The sequence below is a fragment of the Urocitellus parryii genome, chromosome 1, assembly GCF_045843805.1.
Source record: "Urocitellus parryii isolate mUroPar1 chromosome 1, mUroPar1.hap1, whole genome shotgun sequence".
Lineage (NCBI taxonomy): Eukaryota > Metazoa > Chordata > Mammalia > Rodentia > Sciuridae > Urocitellus > Urocitellus parryii.
The window spans coordinates 1770410-1788856 of record NC_135531.1 but is presented as its reverse complement, the minus strand read 5'-3'; the positions used below and the strand labels follow the sequence as shown (position 1 = coordinate 1788856).

The following is an 18447-nucleotide window of genomic DNA, read 5'->3' as shown; positions in this document are numbered from 1 at the left end:
TCCGGAGCCACTTCCGGCGGGCGCGGGCCGGGCCTCGGGCGGCCGCGCTCCCGCGGGTCCGCCGCCGCCGCTGTCATGGGCAAGAAGCACAAGAAGCACAAGGCTGAATGGCGCTCGTCCTACGAGGGTGCGCGGCGAGGGTGCCGGGGGCCTGGGCGGGGAGGGTGGGGCTCTGGGGGCCTGGACGGCGGGGGTGCTGGGGTCCTGGGGTCCTGGGCAGGGAGGGGCCTGGGTAGAGAGGGTGCCGGGGCTCTGGGGGCCTAGGCAGAGAGGGGCCTGGGGCCCTGCGGGGGAGAGCCCTGGGTAGGGAGGGTGCCGGGGCTCTGGGGGCCTAGGCAGAGAGGGGCCTGGGGTCCTGCGGGGGAGGGGCCTGGGTAGAGAGGGTGCCGGGGCTCTGGGGGCCTAGGCAGAGAGGGGCCTGGGGTCCTGCGGGGGAGGGGCCTGGGTAGGGAGGGTGCCGGGGCTCTGGGGGCCTGGACGGCAGGGGTGCTGGGGTCCTGGGGTCCTGGGCAGGGAGGGGCCTGGGTAGAGAGGGTGCCGGGGCTCTGGGGGCCTGGACGGCGCGGGTGCTGGGGGCCTGGGGTCCTGGGCAGGGAGGGGCCTGGGTAGAGAGGGTGCCGGGGCTCTGGGGGCCTGGACGGCGGGGGTGCTGGGGTCCTGGGGTCCTGGGCAGGGAGGGGCCTGGGTAGAGAGGGTGCCGGGGCTCTGGGGGCCTGGACGGCGCGGGTGCTGGGGTCCTGGGGTCCTGGGCAGAGGGGCCTGGGGCCCTGCGGGGGAGGGGCCTGGGTAGAGAGGGTGCCCGGGCTCTGGGGGCCTGGACGGCGGGGGTGCTGGGGTCCTGGGCAGGGAGGGGCCTGGGTAGAGAGGGTGCCGGGGCTCTGGGGGCCTAGGCAGAGAGGGGCCTGGGGCCCTGCGGGGGAGAGCCCTGGGTAGGGAGGGTGCCGGGGCTCTGGGGGCCTAGGCAGAGAGGGGCCTGGGGTCCTGCGGGGGAGGGGCCTGGGTAGAGAGGGTGCCGGGGCTCTGGGGGCCTAGGCAGAGAGGGGCCTGGGGTCCTGCGGGGGAGGGGCCTGGGTAGGGAGGGTGCCGGGGCTCTGGGGGCCTGGACGGCAGGGGTGCTGGGGTCCGGGGTGGGGAGGGGCCTGAGGTCCTGGGTGGGGAGGGTGCTGGGCTCTGGGGGCCTGGATGGCGGGGGTGCTGGGGTCCTGGGGTCCTGGGCAGGGAGGGGCCTGGGGGCCTGGGGGGAGGGCTCTGGGGGCCTGGACAGGGAGTTGCTGGGGTCCAGGGTGGGTGGGGAGGGTGCTGGGCTCTGGGGGCCTGGGCAGGGAGGGTTCGGGGTCTTGGGCCGGGAGGGTGTAATGGGGACCTGGGCAGGGGTCGCAGGATTGGGCAGGGCAGGTGGGGGGGGTGGTTCAGGAGTGGGTGGAGAAGGGTCCTAAGGTCCTGGGCTAGGTGGCAGGCTTGGGCAGAGAGGCCTAAGTGGGTTCCCAGGCTCTGGGGAGAGGGCATGGGAGAAGAACCTAGACTAAGGATGGGGGATCCAGGTTGGTGTCCCCCGAAATTGGCTGGTCCCGGGTCACCTGCCCTAGAGCACCCTTGCTGCCTTGCCTGGGGATCTCCTCTCCTGCCCTTTCCCTACCTGCCTTCCCCTCCCTTTGCCAGCAGCAGCTCCTCTGACTGGTGAGGGTGTGACCTACAGCTGCAGCAAGGGGAGGGGCTGCTGGTAAGGGAACCTGGCCTTGTTCCTTCCCTGCATGGTAATGGGCTTCCAGTGGAGGGAGGAGCACTGCCAAGCTGCCTTTGCCCAGGGTTCTGGCAGCTCCTTGGCCTTACCCTGGGGCCGCCGACCTCTGGGGCTGTGGGTCCTCTGGGGCTGTGGGTTCTGCACGTGCCAGTACTCAGCGGCCCTGGCCTGTGTGCAGATTATGCAGATGCTCCACTGGAGAAGCCTCTGAAGCTGGTGCTCAAGGTGGGCGGGAGCGAGGTGACCGAGCTCTCGGGCTCAGGCCATGACTCCAGCTACTACGAGGACCGGTCAGATCATGAGCGGGAGAGACACAGAGAGAAGAAGAAGAAAAAGAAGAAGAAGTCAGAGAAGGAGAAGCATCCAGATGACGAGGAGAGGAGAAAGCGGAAGGTGGGGTCATGGCTGGGACTGCTGCGGGGCTGCAGGAGCTGCAGACCACAGGCCAGTGGCTTGCTGTGGGCACCTGGGGCTGGTCCTTGGCTGCTCTGTAGCAGGGTCTCGGGAGGGGTGTCCCCTGGACAGGCAGAGGCATGCGTCTCCTGCTTAGGCGGGGCGAGACGCAGTGCAGCTGTCACTCTGCCTGCCTCACAGGAGGAGAAGAAGCGGAAGAGGGAGAAGGAGCACTGTGACACAGAGGGAGAGGCAGATGACTTCGACCCTGGAAAGAAGGTGGAGGTGGAGCCACCCCCAGATCGGCCGGTGCGAGCTTGCCGGACACAGCCAGGCAAGATACGGGTGGCTCTTGTTCAGGGAGCCTCTTGGGAGAGGCTGGTGCTCTCCTGGGCCCATGCCAGCGTGCCCTGGACCCGGGGTTCCCACCCTCATCCAGATCAGTTGGCCACTTACTGCTTGTGGCCTTTAAAAACCCTTTAACCCACAAGCTAAGCATGAGTTATTCACTTTTAAACACTCACAAAAAGAAAAAGGCAGGTTCCTCAGAGACCTGAGGTGTATGACCTCACTACTAGATTGTTTTATCTGGCCTTCACAGAAATATCTGGCCAATTTTGAGTCTAAAAGTTTGCTTTTATCTGCCTTGTTGCTCCAGATGGAGCAGTGTCAGCTGAGTGACCCCAAGTTGATCTTACTCTAGACATGGGCAGGTCAGTGGAAGTGGAGAAAGTACCTAGGTGGGTCTGGACTCCCTTCAGATGGCTGCAGCTGAAGTGAAGGAGGTTGGGGTGGTCTTCAGTTAGCTCCTGCCCTGGGCTGTGTGCCAGGGCTGGTGTCTGGCTGGAGTTCCCAGCTCATGGTCTTTCCTTTGGACCTGCATCTCCAGATGTCCTACAGAAGTTGGCATCCTGTGTTTCCCAGACAGCTGGGAAACTGAGGCAGCTGGGTGGGACATTAGGGACATGACAAGGAGGCTACTGTTGGGTTTTTCAGACCATTAGGAGCCATGTGATATGGCTGCCCAGAGGCCAGTTCTGCAGAGCTTGTCACTCCCCTGTGTGGCTGTCTCAGGGTCTTTTTCCTTGGCCTCCTCCAGGTTGGGGGACTGTAGGCATGAAGCAGCAGGCCTGAGAGATATCACTGCCTGTGGGAGGGCCTGCAGCTAGCGCAGCCCCAGGGTGCCGCCGGGGTTAGTGATGGGTGCTACGTGGTGCACCCTGCTCGCTCAAGAGCGTCACAACCAGAGCCGTAGGTACCACTGTTGTCCTCAGGAGAACTTTGTATGGCATGTCCAGGCCCATGCTTCAGGCCCTTGCCCAGGATGCGCCAGGCCCAGTTGAGTCTGAGCTGGGAACAGCCTGAGTGGCAGGTCTGTGCTGCTGAGGTAGGGGTCTGAGACGGGTGCTGTGGGCACCCCTCCCACCCAGCTAGCCGACAGGAGCCGCGGAGTCTGAGTGGTCTGTGTGCACATTCTTGCTGGGACTTGACGTGCTGGGAGATGAGGGGCCCAGCCTCACGTGGCTCGTCTCTGCTTTCTTTCTGATGGGCAGCGGAGACCGAGAGCACGCCCATCCAGCAGCTCCTGGAGCACTTCCTCCGCCAGCTGCAGAGGTGAGCTCTGTCTTCCGTCCACAGCGTCCCCTGCCCTGTCGTGTGCCTTCCCAGGGGGCTCGCAGTCCAGCCAGGGTGGGAAGATCTGCAAGATGAGGGCAGGGCTGGGGCCAGAGTGCAGCCCGGAGGTGGCTGGGGCTTGGGCCAGAGGCACGGCTGGTGCTGGCCGCCTGGAGGTGGGAACTGAGGCAGGAGTGTGTCCTGCTCCAGCGGCTGTCACAGCCTGAAGGCGGAGGGTGGGCTCTACCTTTGGGAAGCAAAGATCAACCTGGTCAGTTGTAAGTTTTCTGATCACGAGGATCTTTGTGTGGATTAGAAATCTAGGTTTAAAGTTTGTCCTCTTTAAAGGTGTCTTTGCTTTCAGAAAAGACCCTCATGGGTTTTTTGCTTTTCCTGTCACGGATGCAATCGCTCCTGGATATTCGATGATAATAAAACACCCAATGGACTTCGGCACGATGAAGGACAAGATCGTGGCCAACGAGTACAAGTCGGTCACAGAATTCAAGGTAAGTCCGTGCTTTCTGGCACACCTTGTAGCTCCGTGAATGTCTGGCACACCTCTCGCTCACCTCAGTTCAGCGTAGCTGGACGTGTCCGTGGGCAGGGTCCTGGGGGTCCACAGGCAGCAGGAAGGAAGTGGGTTGGCTGTGGGCCTTCCCTGCATTGGGTCGGAGGCTGAGCTGTGTGCTATGGGCGGTCGGAGACCTTAGGTCATCGCGCTGGTCACACAGGGCTTGTCCCACAGGTATGAGGAGTGTGTCTGGGTGGCCTGGCTCACAGTGGGCATTGGGAGCAGCATGATCTCCTTGATTCCAGTTCTGTCCTGTGTGTTTGGTTTTATTATTTTGGGAATGCTTGTTTCTCCTGGATGCTCTGCTCTTGGCTCCTGGTGAGTTTGCGCTTGCCCTTGGTGAGGCAGGAGGAACACAGGCCATACTGGCTCTGGGCTGCATCTGGGGTGGCTCTGGAGAGCTGCAGAGTGGGCTGGCTTGGCGCTCACCACAGCAGTGCAGGAAAGGTGGTTGGAGGGGCTTCCTGGGAGAGACCAGCGAGGCCAGGGCCAGGCGTGAAGCACTGCCCTCCCCAGGTCCTCCCGAGGTCCCAGCCTGGGGTCTGCGAGTGGCTGGCTGAGGGCAGAGGGGCAGCACTCCGCCAGGCGTCCTCCAGAGCTGTTGGCCTACAGGTGTGTTGGCTGCACTGCCTCACTTCCCTGGGGACACTGGCAGAGCGCTGGTGGGAGACCCAGGCACGTGTTCTGTCAAGGACACAGGTGGCGTGCTGCCAGCTAGCGGACAGCTCCAGTGCCCCTCACTGTGGGAGGCAGGTGCCCAGGGATCTGTGGTGACAGGCATGCCAGCATCTCTGGGTGGGAGCTGCTCAGCAAGGCTCTCCTCACCTGGGGGACATTTTCCTAATAGTTTTAGGAAACTTGTAGATGGCATTCCAAGTTCCCTGCTTGGAGAGACCTTGGAGGCAGAGGAATCATGGTGCCCACTGTCACCTTGTCCCTTAGTTCTACCCAAAAGAACTTAACATTGCTGCCAAGTCCTGTCTTGGTCCATATCCCTGCTGGAGAGAGGTGGGCTGGAGGGGGAAGCAGAGGACCTGCCTGTGTCCCTCTCAGACATGCGTGTCGTGCCCAGGGAGGTCAGAGACAGTGGCCCGTGTCCCTCACAAACACGCCAGGGAGTCAGAGACAGTGCCTGCTTTTCACGGGGAATCTTCAAAAAACACAGACCCATGAAAAACTGCGCATGGCTCTGAGTGCTTGAAGATTGCCGTTCAGATCACAGGGTGGAGAGGACTAGACCCCACTCGTTCCCAGCCCTCCCCGGGCTCCTGTTCACGTGGCACCTCCAGCCCGAGGAGCCCTCTGACCTGCTGCTCTCTCCAGGCAGACTTTAAGCTGATGTGTGACAACGCGATGACCTATAACCGGCCTGACACCGTGTACTACAAGTTGGCCAAGAAGATCCTCCATGCCGGCTTTAAGATGATGAGCAAAGTAAGGGGCCTCCGACGGCGGCCCGAGGGCCGGACCACACTGTGGCTTCCGTGTGACAGAAGCACGGCGAGTGACACCCATTCATCCGCCTCGCCCGCCGCCCTGCCTGGCGGCCTCTGCTGGGCTCCCTCTCCTGCGCAGAGTAGCTGTGAGGGCTGGGGGTGGAGGTCCTGCGCTGGGCCGACTGCAGTGCTGCCATGGGTGTGCCTGGCAGGGCACTGTCCCACAGGACGAGGGGCCTCCCAGGTCTGCCTGCAGTGTCCCCTGCCCGTGGGGGCTGCTTGTTGGCTCTGGTTGTTCCCCCATGGGCTCTGGGCTGCATCCCTTGGTGCTGAGCCCGTGCCCACTGGCACTGCTGTGCTGGGAGCTAGCTGTGGGCCAGGTGAGGCGGTGGCCACCATCCCATCCCATCGTCATGGCCCTGTGGCTGTGAGGGAGAGGTAAAGTCCGCTGCTCTGTCCTTTCTGATTCTAGGAGCGGCTGTTAGCTTTGAAGCGCAGCATGTCGTTTATGCAGGACATGGATTTCTCTCAGCAGGCAGCTCTCTTGGGCAGTGAGGACGCGGCCGTTGAGGAGCCCGTTCCTGAGGCTGTGCCTGTACAAGTAGAAACTGCCAAGAAGTCCAAAAAGCCGAGTAGAGAAGCCATCAGGTGAGGCTCCGGGGCGGGCCCCAGAGAGGAGAGGCTGCAGGTGGCCAGGTGGAGACTGGTAGGAGCTTCTGCAAGGAGGCAGCTGCTCAAAGCCTGCGGGTCCTGCCAGGCACCGGGCGGACTCAGCACGGCCTTCCCTGCTGGCCTGCAGCGCGAGGAGGATGAGGGCCCCTGCATGGGTGGCCTTGGCCTCGTCTCAGAGCGGCCTGTGGACCAGGGTCCTCGGGTCACTTCCGTAGTGTGCTGTGGTTGCCTGGCACACGCTGCTATTCACCATCCTGCTCTCACAGCAATGCCCGCCTCTGGTGGACACAGGAGGCAGGAGGCCATGTTGAGGCTGGTGCCTTGTGCTGGCCCAGGTGTGGCATGGGGCCCTCTGGCCAGGCCTGCAACACATGCACCGACTGGTCATTGAAGTGCCTTCCGTTCTGTTGGTGTGATATTTCTTGGCCACTCCTGGGGCAGCCCCTGGACAAGCACCTGCTGATGGCCTCTGCTGTGCCTGTCCCTGCGTACGGGAGGCTCGGTGGCCCCACTCTGGGTAGCCAGCACTCATGGAGAGTTTTGTCTTGCCACAAGACAGGCTCTCTGTGCTGCCTCTGTGGCTGCATAGATGCTGGACTGGAGGGAAGGGCAGCCTGGTGGTCAGGAAGCAGGTGGGCACTGCAGGCTGCAGCTGACTAGAGGTCCTCCAGGGGGCCCTCTTTGTGCCCAGGCCTGGAGTTTCACAGTGCAATTGGTCTTAGGAGGCTGAGCATGGAGGCTGGCGTGGTGCAGTCCCCTGCGGCAGCACCTGCTGAGGCCTCGCGAGAACCCTTGTGAGCTGTTTCCTCACCAGCACATCTGGCCCGTGACCTCGTGGCTCTGCTTTGAGCCACAGATGCAGAACACACCCAAGTTGCACAGAGTGGGGACACCCAGCTGGCCAGGGCTGCGTGTCTGTGCTGTGTACCTCCTCTAGTGGCCTGGGTCTCGAGGTTGAGAGGACGGAGGGCGCGATTCCCAATGCAGACCGGTGTGCTCCAGTGCCTTCTGTCGTCTCCCTGCAGGACACCAGCTGCCTTGTGGGTGCCTGGCCTTCTGTTCAGGGCTCAGACCTGCAGAAAATCTCCGAACGTCCAGATCTCAGGCGGGGCCTCGCGCTGGTGCTGGCTTGTCACCTCAGGCGGGGCCTTGTCAGGTTGTGTCATAGGCCGTGCCTAAGTGTCAGCCCAGTGCTGTGGAGCCCTGCACTGTGGCTCTCGATGACATCCTTCCCGTGATGGGTTTCCAGGGTGCTGTCGTGGCAGTGACTGAGAGGGACACCCTCACATAGGACCTGCCTCTGCTGCAAGCAGCTCTGAGCCATTCAGACCCCTGCCCTACACAGGGGGAGGCCCTGCATCTGCTTCAACTTCTGTAGGAGGCAGGCCTCTCAGCCACTCGGCCAGATGTCCTCTGCCCCGGGACCTGGCTACGCTGCTCTGGGTCCAGACCTGCTGACAGCCACACCTAGCTCTGCCCATGCGTGGTGCTCAGCCCCTGGTCTGTGGCTCCCATGGTGCCTTGGATGAGAATGCTGTCCCTCTCTCCTTGTGCTTGAGGGGAGTGCTCCTTTAGCTGGACTGGGAGCAGGTGCTCTGCACACGACACCCCGCCCCCCAATTCCCACAGGAGCCTTGTCTTTGGGTAGAAGCATGAGAGGTGCCTGGGGCTTAAAGGGGCCCATGCCACAGGCTGCCAGCCTGTGCATGGGGCATGCTGGGCGGAGAGTCTGACACCCGGTGTCCCTGCCCTCCAGCTGCATGTTCGAGCCTGAGGGGAATGCCTGCAGCCTGACGGACAGCACGGCGGAGGAGCATGTGCTGGCTCTGGTGGAGCACGCGGCCGATGAAGCCCGGGACAGGATCAGCCGGTTCCTCCCTGGTGGCAAGGTAGTGCCCTGGCCCCTGGCCCAGGCATTCGTGTGTGTCACCAGCACCGCCCTCAGAGTCAGGAGGACACCACCACAGCCCTACAGTGCCTTGTGAGGGGACCGCTCAGGCCGCAGCACTGCCCTTTATCTTGGGAGAGTCCAGGTCAGAGGGCACACCAGCTCCTTGGTCCTCCTGGCCTTATTTCCTCAGAAAGGCCCCAGTGTGGCCCGTTGGCAGGGCCACCAGTAGCCAGGATGTACCCCTCACCACGTAGTGCCCGGCCTGTCTTCTCATTGCTTGGTGTGGGCCCTACCTACTAGCCTCCTCGCCGGCCAGGCCTCTTTGCAGGGAGTGTTCGAATGTCCCCGACAGGGTGCTCCTCACTTGCCCTGGTCTGCCTGTGCAGCGGCGGTAGCTCCGGCGCTGTTTGCTCCACTGTTCCTGCCCCTGTTCTGCCTGAGTGTGGCCCAGTGCGTCCGCATGGTTGAGCACGTGCTGCCCAGCTCCCGAGCCCTGCGCCCCTGGCTCCCAGTCTTGCCTGGTCTGGGAGGACTCTCGATAGTGCACGCTGATGGCATGCGAGGAAGCTTAAACACACCGGGTGTGGCCCATGCCTGGGACCCCAGTGACAGAGAAGCTGAGGCAGGAGGATGGCAAGTTCAAGGCCAGCTGGGCAACTCGGAGAAACCCCAGCCACTTGGCAAGACCCTGTCTCAAACAAAAAACGGAAGGGCTGGGGTGTATCTCACATAGATGCCCCGGGGTTCAGTCCCAGTACCAAATAGAAGTAGGAAGCTAAGTGATGGTGTTGGGTGGTGGTCCAGGGACCTCAGGCTGCTCCGTCTGAGCCAGGATTGCTGTGTGGCCAGGCTCAGTTCTGCTGGGCAGGCGGGTCTGCACGCAGGTTGGGCACCAGGTGCTGGGCGAGGCCTCTGGCAGAGCTGGAAACACATGGGCACAGGGCTCCTGACGGATCTGCATGGACCTGGGTTGGCCTCAACTCAGACATGCTCTCCATCAAAAGCTCTGCGTCCGCCCCACACCAGAGGCCGCTTCACTCTCTAACCACGTGGCAAAGCCTGGCTCCTGCTGCCCTCCATTATGGGGTGCTGTCCCAGGGCATGCTCAGGTGCTGCTTCCTTGCAGATGGGCTACCTGAAGAAGCTTGGAGACGGAAGCCTGCTTTACAGCGTGGTGAATGCAGCCGAGCCAGATGCTGATGGTGGGTGTCCCACCCAGGGTCTGATTTTCAGTTGCCTGACCTTTGCCCTTTGCCCCCTGTGCAGGCTCAGTGATGCAAAGCCCAAGTCACTGGGCCATATGTCCATGTCCGTGCTGCTGGTGAAGGGTCAGTATCACAGCTGCCAGGCTTCCTACTCTGCACGCACCTAGGTGCCGCATGTGTGCAGGGAGGCCAGTCAGCCTCATGGTGGGGACTTGGGCACCGGCCTGCTGAGCTCCAACAGAGTAGCAGGGATGGTCACAGCAGGTGAGAGGGCTGGGCCCCCACCTGGTGGGTGCTCTAGCCCCAGGAAGCATCCCCAGGCAGGAGGGGAGACTGCTCCAGGCCTGGTTCACTGGGATCCGGACGCACCTGCAGCACTTGGGGAGGGTGGAATGTGGCCATGCTGGCTTGGCTTCCCCACAGCCTGCCCAGGTGCCCACACACCTTGTGGCACTGCCTCGCCCCGCCACGTTAGCAGGTTGACTGGTGTTCTCCAATGTGTATAGGACGTCACTCCAACCTCTAATGCTTAGCTGGGGTGACCACAGTGTTCTCTAAGAGAACAGGTGAGGCCATTGGTACCTAGGTCAGACAGTGCCAGGATAGGTGGCTGTCGGGAGTGCAGGGATCTGCTCCGAGCCTGGCGTGGCGGGAGTGAGGTGGCTAGCAGACGTGCAGCTGGCAGCAAGCTGTGGCGGCTGCCGCTGCTTGGCTATGGACAGGGTGGGCGAGGCTTCCTCTGGGCTCTGGCCCTGCGTGAGCGCTGTGGGGAGCCTGGGTGGCCAGGCCAAGACAGGCCTCTTGATGCTGTTGCCCTGGGGGTGGTGAGAAGCGGAGCGAGAAGCAGCCGTGAGAGCCCAGGTCAGCCCGCAAGCCCTCCTGCCTGGGCCTGCCGGCTGCCGGTTGCCTGCCCACACCTCCCATCTTCCTGCAGAAGAGGAGACGCACCCTGTGGACCTGAGCTCGCTCTCCAGCAAGCTGCTCCCAGGCTTCACGACGCTGGGCTTCAAAGACGAGAGAAGAAGCAAAGGTGTGCCGGCTGGCCGCGGCCCCGCCACGCCCCGTCCTCCCTGCCACACTTCGGCCTCTCCTTACGGGCTTGAGGTGCAGCCCTGTTTCAGAGCGTGCGTTGAGCACTGATCTGCACCCTCTGGTTGTAGGGTTTCTTCTGTTTTCTGTCCCTTTCTGGGGTCAGGATGCGTCCCTGTCCTCCTTCCCTTCCTGTGGTCAGTGTGCTATCTGCAGGGCCCATGGGCTCAACTCCAGTCTGCCCTGGGAGAACTCTCCATTCCCATCTCCGCCCCCCTCAGCCTCACACGTGTCCCTCTGCTGGTGGCACAGCCTGGGCTGGAGAGCATCGCCTTATGAGCGCCTGCTCAGCCCCGGTGCCCCATCCTCCCTGCGGCCGGGCATACACTATGCCGAGCAGCACCTCCCTCCCGCACTCCTGCCCTTCACGCCTGTGTGGGGGACACTGTGGCGCCTGCTTCCGGTACAGTTGTCAGTTGCAGGGACTTCAGTGTCCAGAGGCGTTCTCTTGGCCACATGGCAGGAGGGCACTGGTGTCTGTGGGTGACATCCTGGTGGCGTTGAGCTGGCCCAGCAGGGACGGCTACCACCAGGAACAGAGGTGCCTGCGGCTTGGCTCTGATGTCCCACTGTCCCCTTTCTAGTCACGTTCCTGTCCAGTGCCAGCACTGCGTTGTCCATGCAGAACAACTCTGTGTTTGGTGACTTAAAGTCAGATGAGGCAGAGCTGCTGTACTCGGCCTACGGAGACGAGACGGGCGTGCAGTGCGCACTGAGGTAGGCGTGGCCTGCCCAGGCTGGCCCTTGGAGTGGCCACGGGAGCGGAGCAGCAGTCTCCTCTGGCTCTCAGCAGTGCCCCAGCCTGCCGCAGGTCATCACCAGAGAGGACCTGTCACAACCGTGTGCAGGTGACCTGGGCGGCTACTGAGGAGCTGTGTGCTCAGGGCCTTGCTTCACCACCTCCCCTGTGGCCATCTGGCTTGCTGTGCTTTTAGCCCCACCCTGCAGGCACGGCCTCCTCCAGGCTGGTGGAGGTGGCCCGTCTGTGTGGGACGGTCATGGGTTTACCATTCCCTGACTTGGTTTGCTCCTGGTGATCTTCACCTTCAAGGCCCCTTGGGTTGATCTGGAGGACTCTGGTGGGCAGCAGTCCTTGAGGGTAGACAGGACCTTTAGCACACTGTCTCACACGGTCCCCTTTAGCCTGCAGGAGTTTGTGAAGGACGCTGGGAGCTATAGCAAGAGAATGGTAGATGACCTCCTGGACCAGATCACGGGAGGAGACCACTCGAGGGTGCTCTTCCAGCTGAAGCAGGTGGGTGGTGCGTGTGGCGTGGCCCAGGGAAGGAACTCGTCCACCCTGCTGTGTCCTGGGGTGACAGGGTGCTCTGGACCAGGAGTTGTCTCCTGAGGACATTGGCCATGCGGGCCCCCTTTTGGAGCTCCTGTCCTGCCCTGGACAGGGCCCTGAGCTCCTCTTGCAGCAGCCTGTGGGGCTTCTGCAGCCTGGGGTCTGGTGGTCCTCACCTGTCGAGGCGAGGCCCCTGGGTTGGCCTGGAGGGCTGGCCTTTGCCTTGTCTCTGAACCGCTGTCCCTCCTGAAGGACGGGATCCCAGCTCTGGGGTCCGCTTTGTGTTTTGTTCCAATGTGTTTTCTTCAGGCTCTGGGTCTCAGGCTGCAGCCCCTGCAGCGTCCCCAGCTTCCTGCTGCCCCAGGCCAAGGGTGCACATGCCTTTTAAAAAGGAGGCGGGGCTCCGGGACTGCTGCCCTCTGGCTGCAGGGCTACACCTGCGTCAGGCTCCTGCTGGGGGTGTGCCACGCCCGGCCTGTGCCTCCAGGTGACAGTCCCCGCCTGCTCTCTCACCTCCTGCTGGTGCCTCTTGCCTTTCCTGGCACGACTTGGATGCCCTGGTGTCAGCTCAGCTGCTGCTAGTGCTCCCCTCCACCGCCGCGTGTTGTGGTCTTGTGTGAGTGTGTGGTTGGTTTGGCCCTGACTAGTTTCTGTTGCTATGGCTTCCAGTTGCCATGTGCCTGGGTGTGAGGGCAGCAGCTGGGCAGCAGGGGGCTGGCGCAGACTTCCCAGGAGGCCCTTGCTGGGGGGAAGGGAGCTTCACCAAACTGCTCTTGGGCCTTGTGCAAACCCCTGGTTGCTGCTGGCCACGAGGTTTCCTGAGGTCGCGTGGTCTCGCGAATCCAGCTGTTCTCCTTCCCATCTGTCTCCTGCCGCACCGGTAATGCCCACCACACTGCCGTGGGACTGCTCCTGGAAGAGGCCCATCGGCCACTGTGCAGGCCTGTGGGTCCAGCCGTGTTGGCTGGATGCAAGGTGTCCACAGTCTGGGCAACCGTCTGCGTCACATGTGGCAGCTGGAAGTTACCTCTGGCCAGTTGGGGTGTGGGTCAGCCTGGGTCAGCCGTACCCAGAACTCTGACAACAGACGGGGCATAGAGGCCTTCCACTCATGAACCTTATCTCCTGAGGGCTGGGGATAACCCAGGAACAGGTTAGGCAAGCACTCGACCACTAGCCACCTCAGGCCTTGTGGGTCATTTTGTGTGGATCTCGTGTTAAAAGGTTTTTTTTGTTTTTTGGTTTTTTTTGTGTGGTACTGGGGATTGAACCAGGGCCTTATGCATGCAAAGCAAGCACTGTACCAACTGAGCTACATTTACCCAGCCCCAATAAAAATGTCTCCAATTTTTATTGGAGAGTACCATGGCTGCGAGAAGTCCTGCAGTAGATGGTGTGGCGTCTGTGCCTGTCAACCACAATTGGTGACTTCTGTCATCTTCCCGGGGAGTGCTGGCTTTCATCTTCGCAGAAGGCCAGCGCTTGTGGCTGGCTGGGAGCTTAGTCTGGATGTGGAGTGGCACTGCTGGTCTACTCTGGCGGCCTGGGTGACATTGGGATGCACCTGTGCCCTGGGCACAGAGGGCATCTGGGTGCTGGAGCTTCACCTGCCATGCAGGTCCCTCGGACTCCACCAGCCCTGCGCCCTGCCCGGCCACAGTCCTCCAGCTGAGGGTCCCTCTGGCAGGAGGCCAGCCCCTCTGCAGGTGGTGCTGCTACAGGTGGGTGCCACAGCAGGAGGGATAGGACTCCTGGGGTGGCTCTGGGCTGCAGAGCAGTGGCTCTTCTGGGTGATTGGTGTGAGAATGGAGTGATGGGATGCCTGGCAGGCACTGCAGGGTGTGGGGAAGGCCTGGGACGGTCGCTAGTGAGGGGCAGGTGGGAAGATCAGGGTCAGCTCAGTGAGGGGCTGGTGGGAGGGAGAGGGTCGGCTCAGTGAGGGGCCAGTGGGAGGGACAGGGCCGGCTCGGTGAGAGGCTGGTGGGTAGGACCGGGCCGGCTTGGTGAGAGGCTGGTGGGAGGGACAGGGTCGGCTCAGAGACGTCCTGGAAACAGACGTGGGGACAGACTCTGAATGACTGTTTTGGGGAACGTGTGCAAAGCTAGGATGCTTTCAAGGGAACACTCCTGTCGGAGCACAGGACTGCAGGTGGTGGGAGACGCGTGGCCCATGGCCCTGCCCGCCCTGTGCGCACGCCCCCCTCGGCACCCAGCATCTGGGGTAAACCACCTGGCCTGCTTGTGCTGCTGTCCCTGGCTTATTTTAAACATCCTTGGCTGCAGGCACGGCCTTGGGACCCTCTGCCCCTGCGTCCCCCCCTTCAGGCACCCCCCACCCAGCACTGCTACGGAGTTCGGCTGGCAGAGGCGTGTGGGCCTGTGGTGGCTGCCTTTGCTGCCAGCTGAGGAGCCCCGTGGGACCTGGCCTCCCCGGGGATGTCGTGGAGTGGGCTGGGAGCTCCCAGGGCTGTGCAGCTCTTGCTTGTGGTGACGTAAAGAGGTTGCCCTGCATGAGAATGGCCTTGGAAGACCGGGTGTCCACCTGTGTTCCTTTGCAGAGAAGAAGCGCGCCCCCGAGGCCTGCAGATGAAGTAAAGGTGGGTTTCTCGAGTGCACACGGAGCTGGACGAGGTTTTGCATGGCAGCGCTGGGTCTGGCCCTGGGGGCTGCAGGACAGCGCCTGCTGCGTCTCTGGGAACAGGTTCTTTCTGAGGGAGTGTGAGTTGTGGGGCTTCTCTCCTTCCCGGCCTGTGGTGCTGTCCTCAGGGTGGGCAGGGGCCATGGCACCTGAGTGGCCTGTCCTATGGAATGGGGCCATGGGCCCTTGCTGCAGAGCCTGCCACTGGCTGGCAGGACAGCTCCTGCACACTTGATCTCGGGCCATCTGCTGTGGGTTGGGCCTGGGGTCCCCTGGATCTTGAAGAGGCCATAGGCCTGTGTGTGGGGGCAGCAGCTGGGCAGCAGGGGTTGACAGCACCCTGGGCTGGCGCAGACTCCCCAGGAGGCCCTTGCTGGGGGAGAAGGGAGCTTGGCTGTGGGATGGCCATGGGACCTTGGATGTGGTCCCACGTCCCCAGCATGCCTGAGTCCTTGGAAGGTGACAAGTCACTGGCTTTGAGTGACAGCAGGCACTGGGCAGTCTGAGAGTTTGTCCCTGGACATGGACTTGTGTGTCCACCTATGTGCTGCAGCCCAGTGTCGCCCGACGGCAGCTTCAGAGCCAGGGCTGTCCCTTGGCGCCCTGGGAAGGGTGTGACTGTGCTGGGTACCTCAGGCTGCTCCTCTCCACAGGCTGGGGACCCGTTGGGGGACGGCGGTTCTGTCCTGGACTTCATGTCAGTGAAGTCATATTCCGAGGCTTCTCTGGACATGTCCATGCTCAGCTCTCTGGGTGAGTCATGCTGGGCACGTCCCTTTGGCCTCTTGCGTGCCTGCCCATGTGGCATGATGGGACACAAGTGCTTGGCCCCAAATTCTGGAGCCTCCCGAGGAGGGGGCCCAGCCAGCCAGCAGCACAGCCCAGGCTTACTGATGGGCCTGGGATGTGGTCAGTGCAGAGGATGGGCCCCCACCGTGGAGTCTGTTGCAGCTCCAGGGGTCGAGTCAGCGGAGCGGACCAGAGGACCCTGCTGGTGTCCGCGGCAGCGCTGCTTGGCCGGAGCCCCACCCCTGGTGCTAGTGCAGGTCACGTGGGGAAGGAGGGGCTTTCCTCCGGAGCCCTGGACAGATCGTCTGCTCACAGGAGGGTGGCCTCCATGTCACTGGACCCAGTGGCTTGGCCTGGCTGGTGGCTGTTGAACGTGCGCTCTGCTATCCTGGGCACCACTTCAGATGCCACCTCTCCCCCTGCAGCAGGAGCTGTGGGTGCGCTGAGGCCATCCCTGCCTCCTGGGACACTGTCCCTTCCCTCTCTCCTGCTGGAGCGTCCTGCTTTCCCTCAGAGTCCCCCGGGCATACGTGGCAGGGTCCGGGCGTTTCTTGGGTGTCAGGGTTTACTCCACTGGGTGCCAGGGCACACAGCTCGGATGGGTGGCCTTTGTTCTGTGGCCATAGGTGGTTTGGAGGCCTTGGAGCCTTTCCAGGCATAGGGAGGCCCCAGCCTCGCTTGTGTAGGGCAGTGGAGGCCCCTGACTGGCCACACCCTTCCGAGGGTTTGACTGGCCCGGCCATGGGATGCAGGCCATCACACATGTGCGTGGGGTGCTGGTGTGCCCAGCGACGGCCCTGGGGACTTCTTCCCTGGCTGGGTGGTGCCCTCTCCAGCCCCCGTGTGGCCGCTGGCTTTCTGTGGTTCACGTGGGAGCCCAACCCAGATGTCCTTGTAGTGGCCCAGGCTCTTCACAGGGTTTGAGCACCCAGTAGGCTGGCCAACAGGGCTTGGCCTGAGGGGTCCTGGAGCTTCTGTCCATCCCCGTCCTGCAGCTAGGCGCCCTCCACTGTGAGCTCCCCAGCCCCCATAGCTGACCGGGCCCTCTCCTGTGGGCCGGCTATGCGCCCAGCTGAGCCTGGGGCATGCCGCTCTCTCCCCCACAGGGAAGGTGAAGAAGGAGCTGGACCCCGATGATGGCCACTTGCACCTGGATGAGACCACGAAGCTGCTGCAGGACCTGCATGAGGCTCAGGCCGAGCGAGGGGGCTCCCGGCCGTCCTCCAACCTCAGCTCCCTGTCCAATGCCTCCGAGAGGGAGCCGCACCCCCCGGGTAGGTGGCTGGGGCCCAGGCTGCCTCTGCCTCTGTGCCCAAGGGCCTCAGTGGGTGCAGCTGAGCGGGTGCCACAGTGCTATGGGGGCCCCTGGCTGTGCGCCCTAGTCCAGCTGTCCCTGCGGGTTCCTCTGCCATCAGGCGCTAGGCTCTTCTGGTGGACCCGGGGGGCATTTCTGCTGGGCAGAGTGCAGCGCCATCTGGGCGGGGCACCCCTGCAGTGGCACGTGGGGTTGGCTCAGGCACATCCTGCTGTCCCCTGTGACTCACCCCTCCTGGGATGGGGGCAGAGCCCAGGCCCACCGTGCTGAGCCAGCGTCCCCCGTGGACGGCCGCCCACCCAGCACTGCTCTCCTGGCTGCCAGGGAGTGCCGGGGCATTCTGGGAGCAGGATGCACGCCGACTTGCCAGAGCCATTGGAGAAAGTCCTCCTTGTGTTCAGGCTGCGGCTGGGCTGCGCCCGGGAGCCAGTGGGCAGCGTGGGTTTCCGTGTCATGTGGACACAGTGCCTCTCACACTTGCAGGGAGCCCTTCTCACCTCAGCGTTGGGGAGCAGCCGGACGTGACCCACGACCCTTACGAGTTTCTGCAGTCCCCAGAGCCCACCGCGTCCGTGAAGAACTAGCTCTCGGTGGTCCCAGGCCTTTTGCTCCAGTTTTGCCCGTGTCTGTGGTTTCTGCCATGAGACAGAGACTTTGACCTTGTCCCCTTGTGTGCAGGCAGTGGCCTGGGGTGGAGATGCTCATCTGGGCTGTCACGTCAGTGGCACAGAGGCCCAGCAGCACTGGGACAGCCCCGAGTCCTGAGCGCCACAGGAGCTGAGTTGAGGGGCCTGCCCCGCCGTGTGTCAGGTGCAAATTTGTGCCCACCAAAGCCCACCCCCTGTGCCCCTGAGAGCTGCTCAGGGCTGGCTGGGCCAGGCAGCGGGACCTCCCATGTGATCGCCGGACCTGAGCCTCGCAGTCCCTGGAAGAGGGCGAGCTATCCTCTGGGCAGGAAGGTCAGCCGGGAGATGTCTGGAGTTGAGCTTCTGCTGAGCCTGTCGCGTCTGCAGAGTACTGTACACAGCCTAATAAAGGACTTCTGGGATGCCGGGCGAGACGGTTTCTGCCCTGCTAGGCTGTGGGCGCTTCTGCTGGCCTGCCCCCTTGGGGACTTCCATCAGCTCCAGGGACTGGGCACAGAAGACGCCAGGTCCTGGGGAGTAGGGCCACGGCTGGAGAGGCCTGTGGGCAGCACACAGAGTTCAGAACATGCACGGCCCCCTGAGAGGCCTGTGGGCAGCACACAGAGTTCAGAACATGCACGGCCCCCTGAAAGCAGGGCCTGTGCCACGGGACTGAGGGTGGGAGGGGCCAGCATGTCCTCCCTGTGGGCAGACCCTGCACAGCCTGCAGTCCTGGCCTTAGTAGTGCCACTTTCCCCCAGGCTGTCCCTGTCCTGTGCCCCCAGCCCATCCCTGGGTCGGCATAGCAAAGGCAGGATGGCATCCACAGGCTCCGTGGGAGTCCTGCTCGCTCCCCTCAGCCCTCGGGCCAGACCTTGTACTGTACAGCAGTGTCCTGTGGGGTGCACGATGTGACCTCACAGGGCGGGGTCCCTCCCTGGGCATCCCTGCTGTGCAGCCTGGAGTCCTCCAGCTTGGCAGACGTGGCCCTGGTGGGCGCCCCAGCTGGCGTCTGGAGGCCCCTGGGCCGAGCTGGTGCTCTAGCTCCTCGCTCCCCAACCTGAGCCACAATGGAGTGGGGCGCATGGCCCCCAGACAGCCCTGCGCCCCGTCCACTCTCAACCCTTCTGCACGCAGCCCTCACCCTTTCTGCAGCAGAAACCCAGCGTAGAC

The 18447-nt window shown here is 63.0% G+C and overlaps 1 protein-coding gene across 6 annotated transcripts; it reads left to right on the top strand.

The window, feature by feature from the left end:
• The first annotated feature begins 16 nt into the window (after positions 1 to 16).
• On the top strand, positions 17 to 17690 carry Brd9 (bromodomain containing 9). 6 transcript variants are annotated; one of them, XM_026381518.2, is made up of 16 exons: positions 17 to 127; positions 1920 to 2134; positions 2336 to 2468; positions 3688 to 3748; positions 4113 to 4257; positions 5646 to 5756; positions 6294 to 6406; positions 8187 to 8319; positions 9448 to 9523; positions 10461 to 10556; positions 11200 to 11332; positions 11759 to 11870; positions 14465 to 14503; positions 15198 to 15297; positions 16440 to 16607; positions 17132 to 17690. In XM_026381518.2, the coding sequence occupies exons 1-16, from the start codon at positions 76 to 78 to the stop codon at positions 17230 to 17232; spliced, it is 1788 nt and encodes a 595-aa protein (XP_026237303.1). In that variant the 5' UTR covers positions 17 to 75; the 3' UTR covers positions 17233 to 17690. The 6 variants fall into 6 exon arrangements, with proteins under 6 accessions (XP_026237303.1, XP_026237302.1, XP_026237301.1 ...); XM_026381517.2 differs by having other exon boundaries at positions 6291 to 6406; XM_026381516.2 differs by having other exon boundaries at positions 6231 to 6406.
• Positions 17691 to 18447: the final 757 nt, after the last annotated feature.

Bases quoted from the DNA above. Each gene is read 5' to 3' on its own strand.
- Brd9 (XM_026381516.2), top strand. From the start codon at position 76: ATGGGCAAGAAGCACAAGAAGCACAAGGCTGAATGGCGCTCGTCCTAC. The intron at 3,749-4,112 runs GTGAGCTCTGTC...CTTTGCTTTCAG, and splicing joins TTCCTCCGCCAGCTGCAGAG to AAAAGACCCTCATGGGTTTT. The intron at 6,407-8,186 runs GTGAGGCTCCGG...CCTGCCCTCCAG, and splicing joins CCGAGTAGAGAAGCCATCAG to CTGCATGTTCGAGCCTGAGG.